The sequence below is a fragment of the Esox lucius genome, chromosome 25 (genome assembly GCF_011004845.1).
Source record: "Esox lucius isolate fEsoLuc1 chromosome 25, fEsoLuc1.pri, whole genome shotgun sequence".
Taxonomy (NCBI): Eukaryota; Metazoa; Chordata; class Actinopteri; order Esociformes; family Esocidae; genus Esox; species Esox lucius.
In genome coordinates, this window is record NC_047593.1 from 7,406,287 (window position 1) to 7,418,244 (window position 11,958).

At 40.9% G+C, this 11,958-nt stretch overlaps 1 protein-coding gene across 1 annotated transcript in view; it reads right to left on the reverse strand.

Annotated features, from left to right (window-relative positions):
- The window catches only part of LOC117594075 (mucin-5AC-like), a 13,924-nt gene extending 2,274 nt beyond the window's left edge, over window positions 1–11,650 (reverse strand). Inside the window, exon 1 of the mRNA XM_034290897.1 lies at window positions 9,062–11,650. Within this exon, the coding sequence (XP_034146788.1) occupies window positions 9,062–11,593 (2,532 nt within the window). The 5' untranslated portion in view covers window positions 11,594–11,650. The remainder of the gene's footprint in view (window positions 1–9,061) is intronic.
- Window positions 11,651–11,958: the final 308 nt, after the last annotated feature.

Consider the following 11,958-nt stretch of genomic DNA (forward strand, 5'->3'; position numbering starts at 1 on the left):
TGTTGTAGCAGATTCAGTTGTTGTTGCAACACCTGTGTTTGATGTGGCAGAAGATGAGGATGTCATTACAGCTTCATTAGTTGTTTTTGGTTGGGATGTGGTTGTTGAGGGAACCTCTGTCTTTGATGTACCAGTAGATGTGGATGATGGTGGAGAATATGTGGTTGTATTCAGAGAGGCTTTGGTTGTTTGTGAAGCCAGTGTGGTAGTTGGAGCAGACTCCATGTTTCCTGTTGCAACCTCTGTGTTAGATGTGGGAGCAGATGTGGTTGATGTTGAAGCTGCTGTGATTGTTGTGGGAGTCTCACTGGTTGTTGTGGAAACCTCTGTATTATTTATCACAGCAGATGAGGATAATGAAGCAGCCACATTGGCTGTGGTGGCAGACTCTGTGGCTGTTGAGGCAAACTCTGTGATAGTTGTGGCAGCAGATGTGGATGATGTTTCAGCCCTTGTGGATGTTGTTTCTGACACTGATGTCGTTAATGTGGGACCAGGCGTTGGTTGTTGTTGCAGGCTCTGTGTTTGTTGTAGCAGATTCAGTTGTTGTTGCAACACCTGTGTTTGGTGTGGCAGAGGATGAGGATGTCATTACAGCTTCATTAGTTGTTTTTGGTTGGGATGTGGTTGCTGAGGGAACCTCTGTCTTTGATGTGCCAGCAGATGTGGATGATGGTGGAGAATATGTGGTTGTATTCAGAGAGGCTTTGGTTGTTTGTGAAGCCAGTGTGGTAGTTGGAGCAGACTCCATGTTTCCTGTTGCAATCTCTGTGTTAGATGTGGGAGCAGATGTGGTTGATGTTGAAGGCTGCTGTGGTTGTTGTGGGAGTCTCACTGGTTGTTGTGGAAACCTCTGTATTATTTATCACAGCAGATGAGGATAATGAAGCAGCCACATTGGCTGTAGTGGCAGACTCTGTGGCTGTTGAGGCAATCTCTGTGATAGTTGTGGCAGCAGATGTGGATGATGTTTCAGCCCTTGTGGATGTTGTTTCTGACACTGATGTCGTTAATGTGGGACCAGGCGTTGGTTGTTGTTGCAGGCTCTGTGTTTGTTGTAGCAGATTCAGTTGTTGTTGCAACACCTGTGTTTGATGTGGCAGAAGATGAGGATGTCATTACTGCTTCATTAGTTGTTTTTGGTTGGGATGTGGTTGTTGAGGGAACCTCTGTCTTTGATGTACCAGTAGATGTGGATGATGGTGGAGAATATGTGGTTGTATTCAGAGAGGCTTTGGTTGTTTGTGAAGCCAGTGTGGTAGTTAGGAGCAGACTCCATGTTTCCTGTTGCAACCTCTGTGTTAGATGTGGGAGCAGATGTGGTTGATGTTGAAGCTGCTGTGATTGTTGTGGGAGTCTCACTGGTTGTTGTGGAAACCTCTGTATTATTTATCACAGCAGATGAGGATAATGAAGCAGCCACATTGGCTGTGGTGGCAGACTCTGTGGCTGTTGAGGCAAACTCTGTGATAGTTGTGGCAGCAGATGTGGATGATGTTTCAGCCCTTGTGGATGTTGTTTCTGACACTGATGTCGTTAATGTGGGACCGGCGTTGGTTGTTGTTGCAGGCTCTGTGTTTGTTGTAGCAGATTCAGTTGTGGTTGCAACACCTGTGTTTGATGTGGCTGAAGATGAAGATGTCATTACAGCTTCATTAGTTGTTTTTGCTAAGGATGTAGTTGTTGAGGCAGACATTGTGGTTGTTTTGGCAACCTGTAAGTTGGTTGTTGCAGGAGATATGGAAGAAGTTTCAGCCTGTGCAGTTGTAACTGGTAATTTTGTGGTTGTTGTGGGAGCCTCATTGTTCATTGCGGCTGATTCTGTGTTTGTTGTGGCAACCTCTGTGTTAGTTGTGGATCTAGATGTGGGTGATGTAGGAGCTTGTGTGTTTGTTTTTTGGGTGGCTGTTGTTTTTGAATCCATTGTTGAAGTCGGGGGCGACTCTGTGTTTTTTGTGTCAACCTTTGCGTTATTTCTAGCAGCAGATGTTGATGAAGTTTCAGTCTGTGTGCTTTTATCTGGTGAGGATATGCTTGTTGTGGGTGCCTCTGTGGTTAATGCTTCAGACTCTGTGTTTGTTGTGGCAACTTCTGTGTTAGTTTTAGCAGGCGACATAGTTGATATTGTAGCCCCTGTAGGGTTTCTGGCAGACAAAGTGTTTGTTAAGGCATTCTTAGTATTAGTTGACGAAGTGGGTGATGTAGTCGCTTCTATGGTTCTTTTTTGAGAGCCTGTGGTTGTTGTCGACACCAGTGTGGAAGTTGGGGTAGACTCTGGGTTTGTTGTTGCAACCTCATTGTAAGTTGTTACTTGTGTTTCTGGTTCTGTATTATGGAGCGTTGGTGTGGATTCAGTTATGGTTGTAATGTTAGCAATTGCAGTTGTTGTTGGTGCAGTTGTTGTTGTTGTAGAAGCAGTTTTTGTGTCTTCCTAGAATTGAAAAATGAGAAATGTTCTGTAAAGTTGTGTAACCCTTTTTCTGTATATACATTTATATACAGTTCAGTCTGGAATCTAATTTGATACTGACACATGTTTTTGTAATATTGTCTGTTCACCAAGAAGATTTTAATTTACAGTTAAATATTGAATATAAGTGCATTCTCTCAGCTTAAATCTGAGGGTATTAACATCAAATTTGGAGGAAGGTTTTAGGATTTACTGCTTTTTAATTTACAGCACCCTCTTTTTCAAAGGACCAAAGGTAATTGGTCAATTGACTCTAAAGCTGTTTCATGGACAGGTGTGGGCTATTCCTTTGTTATTTCTTCATCAATTAAGCAATTAATAGGTCAAATGAACAGTGGTATATTTGGAGAAATAGAACGCACTAGTGAGCTCTGCAACACAGAACACAACAGTGGTTGATGATTGTAGGATCCTTTCCATGGTAAAGAAAAACCCTTTCACAACATTCAGCCAAGTGAAGAACACTCTCCAGGAGGTAGGCATATCATTATCCAAGTCTGTCATAAAGAGAAGACTTCACACGAGCAAATACAGATGGTTCACCACAAGGTGCAAACCATTCATAAGCCTCAAGAACAGAAAGCGCCGATTAGACTTTGCCAAAAAACATCTAAAAATCCCAGCTCAGTTCTGGAATTGCATTCTTTGGACACAGAACAACCTGTACCAAAATGATGGGAAGAAAAAAGTAGGGATAAGGCTTGGAAAAGTTAATGATCCAAAGCATACCACATCATCTGTAAAACATAGTGTAGGCAGTGTGATTGTATGGGCAAACATGGTTTCGAATAGCACTGGGTTACTAGCGTTTATTGATTATGTGACAGAAGACAGAAGCAGCCAGATCAATTCTGAAGTGCACTTTACAGATGGACAATGTCCCAAAACATACTGTGAAAGCAACCCAGGAGTTTTTTAAGGCAAAGAAGTGGAATATTCTGCAATGGCAGAGTCAATCACCTGATCTCATCCCGATCAACTATGCATTTCACTTGCTGAAGACAAAACTTAAGGGAGAAAGACCCACAAACAAACAACAAGTGAAGTCATCTGCCGTGAAGGCCTGGCAAAGCATCACAAAAGAGGAAACCCAGCGTTTGGTGATGTCCATGTGTTCCAGACTTGAAGCAGTCATTGCCTGTAAAGGACTTCCTACTAAGTAAATAAATGAATCATTTTATTTAGTATTGTGCTGATGTGTCCAATGACATTTGAGCCCATGAAATAAGGGGACTGTGTATGAAAATGGTTGCAATTCTTAAAAATGTCATACAATATTTGTGTTCAACCCCTTGAAATTAAGCTGATAGTCTGTACAATTGCATTTATTATTATTATTTTTCTTTTATCCATTGTGTATTATGAAAATTGTGTCAGTGTCCAAATATTTCAGAATCTAACAGAATATGCTTTTTTATGATTATATTATCACATCATAAAAAAAAAACTGAAAAGCAACTAGGCCAGCCTAGTTCAGCTGGCCCGCGTTTAGAAGGGATGAACGTTGTTCTCTCTGGCTGGTTTCAATCCGCGGTATTCTATGTGGCAGACTGTGCAGACAATATGCTATTTAAAGAGTGGGTATTCCACTTTTACCTCAGCATCTCACTACATGCTCTCACTGAAGATAATTTTTTTGCTATTTAAATACCACTAGTAGTCAAGATGTCCAATTGAAGAAAACCAAATAAGAAGACCTTGAAGAAACAATGTGTGCATAGAGTGGAGAATGTGTGTGTGTTGTGGGTAGAGATATGGGACATAGTGTTTGTGGGGGAGGGGGGTTTCTTGGATGAAAAGAGGAACGTGTGTATGCTGAGTGACAGGATAATGTGTGTGTGATTTTATGTGGAGATTTAAGCATGTGTGTAAAGAGATACGAGAGAAAGTGTATTTGGAGGGAGGGAGTAGAGGGTAGGGTAGGAATGTGTGTGGAGCAAAGAGTGTGTCTTGGCACGGAGTGGGGGGAGAAAAGTTTGGAGTGTGTGTGAAGAGAGAATTTAATGTGTGTGTGACAGTATGGGGGTAAAAGAGAATGTGTTTGGGAGGTTGTGGAGACAGAGGAGATGATGGGAATCACGTGTTTTGTGTGTTGAAAGAGAAAATAATGTGATTGGGGGGTGGGCTGTATCGGGTAGAGGGTCGAAAAAGTGGTGATGGTTTACATTAAGTATCAAAGATACATCATGTACTATATAACTTCAACCGTGTCATACTTGTGTGGCAGAATATTGGTGAATATCTTTACATCTGTGACATTTATATCCGTTATAAAGCCGTGACATTTATATCTGCTATAAAGCCGTTACATTGTGTATAGGTGCAAAGAGTCAAAGACGTTAACCACCTTGCATTAGCTACCAAAAATTTGCGACATTGCGTTATCCACATAGAGTAAGCAACCCTTGCGTCAGCCACATAGCATTAGCCACGTAGCGTTAGTCACCTTGCATTAGCAACATATTGTTAGCCACCTAGTGCTAGCCATATTGTATTAGCCACCTAGCATTAGCCACCCTGCGTCCGCCACCTAGCCTTGAGCATGCTAGCCACCTGAGTGACAGCTAAAATCCTCTTCCTCTAGTGTGACATGCACACGCAGTGACCAAAATGATATGACACCTGGCTTGCATTCCTAATACCATTGACTCTGAATGGGAAAGGGTTTAGCTTGTTATGCTGAAGTATCCTTGGCTCCATTGATTAAAACAATTATAAACAATGTCTCAGTTACCTCATTTTGTGATTAACATCTCCAGAAAGTTTAATATCTCTGTAATTTCTGATTTCGGCTGTATTTTTTGAGATATCAACTTTTGTTATATATACAGAGGTATTTCTGTACGGGACTTTTTGTGTCCATTTCTGGACATAGCTTGGCCCCCTAATAATAAAATAACAAATTATTATAAAAGGCTTCCAGCAACTTCGTTGATTGGACACCTAATAAAAGGGTCACACAATACAATTATTCTTTTAAATACAGCTTGTGGAATCTGAGCATTAACAATTACAATGTGAATGTACGTTTCATTGGATGTGAATGTGCCCAGATAATGAGAACAACAGAAACCTCTCTGTTTAGATTCTCTCTGTAGGTTGCGCTCTGATAGTGTTGTAGTCTTGTGTTGTAGTCTTGTGTTGACCCTATTCTTTGTATAAATTAATGATGTTGCAATTTGTTTTAATGTGGTTAATGTGTTGTGTGTCTATTCAGGGATGATAGCCCCACATTAAAAGGAAGGAAAATGACTATGCAGCGGATTTGTTAACGAAAAGATAGTTTCTGCAGGGAACTTCCAGCCTTCAGTGTTAAAGATTACAATCGAAGTGTCTTAAATGCAATTTTAATATGTTTAAATGTTTAAAATTAGTTTTGCACTAGGGTTAGTCTGCAAGAAGGAAATAATAGTTGCAGCTACGGCAGTTTGGGTGGCTGCTGTTGTTCTTACCAGTGCTGTAGTTGCAGTTGTAAAAGTAGCGACTGTTGAATTGGATAGTTCTGTTTAAAAAGATCAGAGTTCGACAATTAATATGCTATATTGAAATATCAGAAAAAAAATCAATCAAACATTTTCTAAATAACTCAATCTCTGCCCATCTAGTATTTCAAAAAATATATAACTACACTGAACAAAATTATAAACACAACACTTTTGTTTTTGTCCCCATTAATCATGAGCTGAACTCAAAGATCTAAGACTTCCTCTATGTTCACAAAAGGCCTATTTCTCTCAAATATTGTTCACAAATCTGTCTAAATCTGTGTTAGTGAGCACTTCTCCTTTGCCGATCCATCCACCTCACAGGTGTGGCATATCAAGATGCTGATAAGACAGCATGATTATTGCACAGGTGTCCCTTAGGCTGGCCACAATAAAAGGTCACTCTTAGTGGAACCACCAAGGAAATAGTGACTCTCAAAAGTATTCACCTCCCTTGGACCTTTTCTCATTGTATCGTGTTAATGTTACATCTAAATAGTCTATGTTTAGCCAAACAATCAAGTAAAAATATGTCAAATATGTCTAAATTATTTAAAAATATAAAACAGAAAATAATTGATTGTAAATGTTTTTAGTCAATATTTGGTGGAGGATCCTTTTACAGGCACATGGCAGCAATTACAGCCATGGGTCTCAACCAGCTTTGCACATCTGGACACAGCAATTGTTGCTCATTTTCTTTTGCAGAATTGCTCAATCGCTATCAACTTGAATGGGATCTTAGGTGAAAATAAATTTTCAAATCTTTCCACAAATTCTCAATTGCACTGAGGTTAGGGCTTTGACACTCAAGGACTTTTACCAACTTGTCCAGATGCCACTCCTCAGTGGTTTTGGTTGTTTGCTTTGGGTCATTGTAAAACTAAAAGACGACACTTCAACCCAGTCTGAGATCCTGTGGACTCTGTATCTTCTTCCAATTGTTGCCTCCCACATAACATCTGGAAAGCTCTAACCGATTTTTTTTCAGTTCTGTTACAGTTTTTTCTCAGTCGCTTTGGTACAGACTGGTACAGTCTCAGATGAGAACTGATATTCTCAAAACAACTTGTTCAACCTCCACATCATCTAGTCACTTCTCTCATTCTTTAGAAAGAAAAAAAAAATCAAGGAATGGTACATTCATACAATTCATTATGTACAATTGTCTGCTTTTTCCTACATGATCAATTGCTCATGTCATGTTGATCAAAATATATTATACTGGTTCTCTGTTGAATAGTCTTCCCTGACAAAACATGTTGCAACTTGATGATGTGATGTCCTCACATGCTGAATGCAGCATGTGAGGCACATCATAGCAGATGCCTGCAGAGGCAGGATAAGACATTGCAAAAGATTATTTCCGCAGTTTGTGGCCCGACAGACCTGGACGTCAGGAGGTGTGGAAAGAGTGCACTTTAATTCTCCATACAGTGTTACATGCACAGTTCTGCCTGAGGGGTGCTTCCTATGTTGAACTTGGTCATTTTGTATTATTTTCCTTCTTGCTGTAAAATAGTCTTGTCTTTTTCTTTTCTGTGTCGCAATGACATTCTACTGTAATATGGTGACAGACCAACAGCAAAAGCATAAATGTGAATCCTGTCCAATCTGTTGCAATCAATATCCCACATACAGAACTGTGTAACTTTGTACTGTTGATATTGTGCTTTTATTTTATTTTTCTAACCAACTGTGGGACTTCTTAGAGATAAGTGTAGTTGTCTTGAAATCATGTGAAACACCTTAACAAAACATTAAAGGTGGACCGCAACACATTTTGTAACTTCTGGAGACAATTGGTTGCACCACTCATCATTCAAGCATATCACAGCAAAGGATGTGAATACTTGCACGTCCAATAAATTATTTTAGATTTGTAATTCATTTTGAACTATATGCAGATGACAAATTGGCAAATATATGTAGCAAAAACACTAAATATATCCAATTTGATTTCATGTTGTAACAAAATAAAGTGTGGAATAATTTAAGGGGGTGAATAATTTTGGGAGTCATTGTACAATTTAAAAGTGTATGAATCAAATTGTGTTTAACCTATATTGAAGATTTTAGATTAATCCTTACCTGCAATGATAGTGCCATTAATAATGTCCAAAAAAACTGTAGACATTTCGATGGCCATTTCAAGGGAATCTGTTATATTTGTAACGTTAGGGATTGCTGACTGATTTGTGAAGATCAAGTCGGTTGTCACACCAACAGAACCAAACCTAAACATGCAAGAAACAGAGTAAATATTCAATGTGCTAATCGGTTGCATTATTCTTATGGTACAAAGAAGAAGAAAGAAGAAACATGGACATACCAGAAGCTGATAATGATGCATCTGAGAAAGGTTTCAGGATATATTCTTTTGTATAATCTATTCAACTGAAGAAAGATACCAAAAATGCAGATAATTAACATTTAGGAAGAGGTAAAGAAAAATGTGTCATACATTTCCATATTGAAAAATAAGTAAATATAAAAGATATACCTCAATAGTGATGTTTAAAGACAACATTTGGTAGTCACGGGACAGTAGATTTGTGTAGTCTTCCAGAAACTGACGAGACATTCGAAATTGTAGAACAACCACACCTTCATTTGCATTTGGAGGGTCAGTGGATGCAGTGGTTAGGGCAACAGTAGTTGATAAAACAAGAGCTGGTGTTGTTGTAGTTGGAGCTAAAATGTTCGGTGAACTAGTTATAGGAGCACTGATCGCAATAGAGGCAGTTGTGGTATAACAGTCAAAACCTGCAGTTGTCGATGGATTAGCTGTGATTGGTGGAGGAGGCAATGTGGTTTGTCTGGTTGATATAGGAGCCGATGAGGATAAATAATTTGTTTTTGCAGAAGCTGTGGTTGTTGTAACAGCAGACGTAGTGTTTGAGAGAGCAGCTGTGTTTGTTGTTGTATCCTGTGCAGATTCTGTGGTTGTTGTGGCAACTTCTGCGTTAGTTGTAGCAACATCTATGTTAGTTGACAGAGATGTGGTGTATGTAGCTGCAACTTCGATGGTTGTGCCAGAATCACATGTTGTTGTGGTCACATCTGTATAAATTGTTGCAGCTGATGAGAATAATGTTGCAGCCACATTGGCCGCTGTGACAGACTTTGTGGATGTTCGGACATGCTCTGTGTTAATTGTGGCAGCAGATGCGGTTGATGTTTCAGACCCTGTGGATGTTGTTTCTGATAGTATTGTCTTTGGTGTGGAAACAGCAATAGTTCTTGTGGCAGTGTCTAAGTTTGAACTGGCAGATTCAGATGTGGTTTCAGCAGCTGTGTTTGATGTCGTAGAAGAGGGGGATGTCATTACAACATCTTTAGTGGTTTGTGGTGACGATGTTGTTGTTGAGGCAGACTCTGTGTTTTTTGTGGAAACTTCTGTAATAGTTGTGGATTCAGATGTGTATGCATGAGCTGCTTTTGTGTTTGGTTTTGGCGAGGGTGTGGTAGCTGTCGTAGCCAGTGTGGTAATTTGGGCAAACTCCATGTTTCTTGTGGCAACCTCTGTGTTAGTTGAGGCACCAGATATGGTTGATATTACAACCCCTTTGGTTGTTGTGGACACCTCTGTGGTTGTTGGCACAGTCTCTGAGTTTGTTATGGAAAACTGTTTCCCAGCTGTGGCAGCAAATGTGGATGAAGTTTCAGCTTGTGTGGTTGTTTCTGGTGAGAATGTGGTGGCAGTAGAAGCAACTGTGGTCAATGCGGCAGACTCTGTGTTTTTTGTGGAAACCTCTGTGTTAGTTGTGGAACCAGATATGGTTGATATTACAACCCCTTTGGTTGTTAGGGACACCTCTGTGGTTGTTGGGGCAGTCTCTGTGTTTGTTGTGGCAAATTGTTTGCCAGTTGTGGCAGCAAATGTGGATGAAGTTTCATCTTGTGTGGTTGTTTCTGGTGAGAATGTGGTTGCTGTGGAAGCCACTGTGGTCAATGCGGCAGACTCTGGGTTTTTTGTGGAAACCTCTGTGTTAGATGTGGCTGCAGATGTGGATGAAATTTCTGTGCCAGTGGATGTTGTTTCTGATAGTATTGTCGTTGGTGTGGAACCAGCAATAGTTAATGTGGCAACCTCTGTGTTTGTACTGGCAGTTTCAGTTGTAGTTTCAACAACACTGTTTGCTGTCGTAGAATATGTGGATGTCATTACAACTTCATTAGTGGTTTGTGGTGAGGATGTTGTTGTTGTGGCAGACTTTGTGGTAGTTGTGGCAGCAGATGCGGATGATGTTTCAGACCCTGTGGATGTTATTACGGATTCCACTGTCGTTGATGTGGGACCAGAAGTAGTTGTTGTGGCAGCATCTGTGTTTGTACTGGCAAATTCATGTGTAGTTTCAACACCTGTGTTTGCTGTCACAGAAGAGGTGGATGTCATTACAACCTCTTTGGTGGTTTTTGGTGAGGATGTGTATGTTGAAGCAGACTTTGTGGTTGTTGTGGCAAACTCTGTTGTTGTAATGCCTGCAGATGTGGATGAAGGTTCAGCATCTGTGATTGATTTGGGAGAGGCTGTGGTAGCTGTCGTAGCCAGTGTGGTAATTTGGGCAGACTCCATGTTTCTTGTGGCAATCTCTGTGTTATTTGAGGCACCAGATACGGTTGATATTACAACCCCTTTGGTTGTTGTGGAAACCTCTGTGGTTGTTGGCACAGTCTCTGAGTTTGTTGTGGAAAACTGTTTGCCAGCTGTGGCAGCAAATGTGGATAAAGTTTCAGCTTGTGTGGTTGTTTCTGGTGAGAATGTGGTGGCTGTGGAAGCCACTGTGGTCAATGCGGCAGACTCTGTGTTTTTTGTGGAAACCTCTGTGTTAGTTGTGGAACCAGATATGGTTGATATTACAACCCCTTTGGTAGTTAGGGACACCTCTGTGGTTGTTGGGGCAGTCTCTGTGTTTGTTGTGGCAAACTGTTTGCCAGTTGTGGCAGCAAATGTGGATGAAGTTTCAGCTTGTGTGGTTTTTTCTGGTGAGAATGTGGTTGCTGTGGAAGCCACTGTGGTCAATGCGGCAGACTCTGGGTTTTTTGTGGAAACCTCTGTGTTAGATGTGGCTGCAGATGTGGATGATATTTCTGTGCCAGTGGATGTTGTTTCTGATAGTATTGTCGTTGGTGTGGAACCAGCAATAGTTATTGTGGCAACCTCTGTGTTTGTACTGGCAGTTTCAGTTGTAGTTTCAACAACACTGTTTGCTGTCGTAGAATATGTGGATGTCATTACAACTTCATTAGTGGTTTGTGGTGAGGATGTTGTTGTTGTGGTAGTTGTGGCAGCAGATGCGGATGATGTTTCAGACCCTGTGGATGTTATTCCGGATTCCACTGTCGTTGACGTGGGATCAGAAGTAGTTGTTGTGGCAGCCTCTGTGTTTGTACTGGCAAATTCATGTGTAGTTTCAACACCTATGTTTGCTGTCACAGAAGAGGTGGATGTCATTACAACCTCTTTGGTGGTTTTTGGTGAGGATGTGTATGTTGAAGCAGACTTTGTGGTTGTTGTGGCAAACTCTGTTGTTGTAATGCCTGCAGATGTGGATGAAGGTTCACCATCTGTGATTGATTTGGGAGAGGCTGTGGTAGCTGTCGTAGCCATTGTGGTAACTTGGGCAGACTCCATGTTTCTTGTGGCAACCTCTGTGTTAGTTGTGGCACCAGATGTTGTTGGTGTTGCAACCCCTTTGGTTGTTGTGGACAACTCTGTGGTTGATGGGGCAGTCTCTGTGTTTGTTTTGGCAAACTGTTTGCCAGTTGTGGCAGCAAATGTGGATGAAGTTTCAGCCGGTGTGGTTGTTTCATGTGAGAATGTGATTGCTGTGGAAGCCACTGTGTTCAATGTGGCAGACTCTGTGTTTATTGTGGAAACCTCAGTGTTAGTTGAGGCACCAGATATGGTTGATATTACAACCCCTTTGGTTGTTGTGGACACCTCTGTGGTTGTTGGGGCAGTGTCTGAGTTTGTTGTGGCAAACTTTTTGCCAGTTG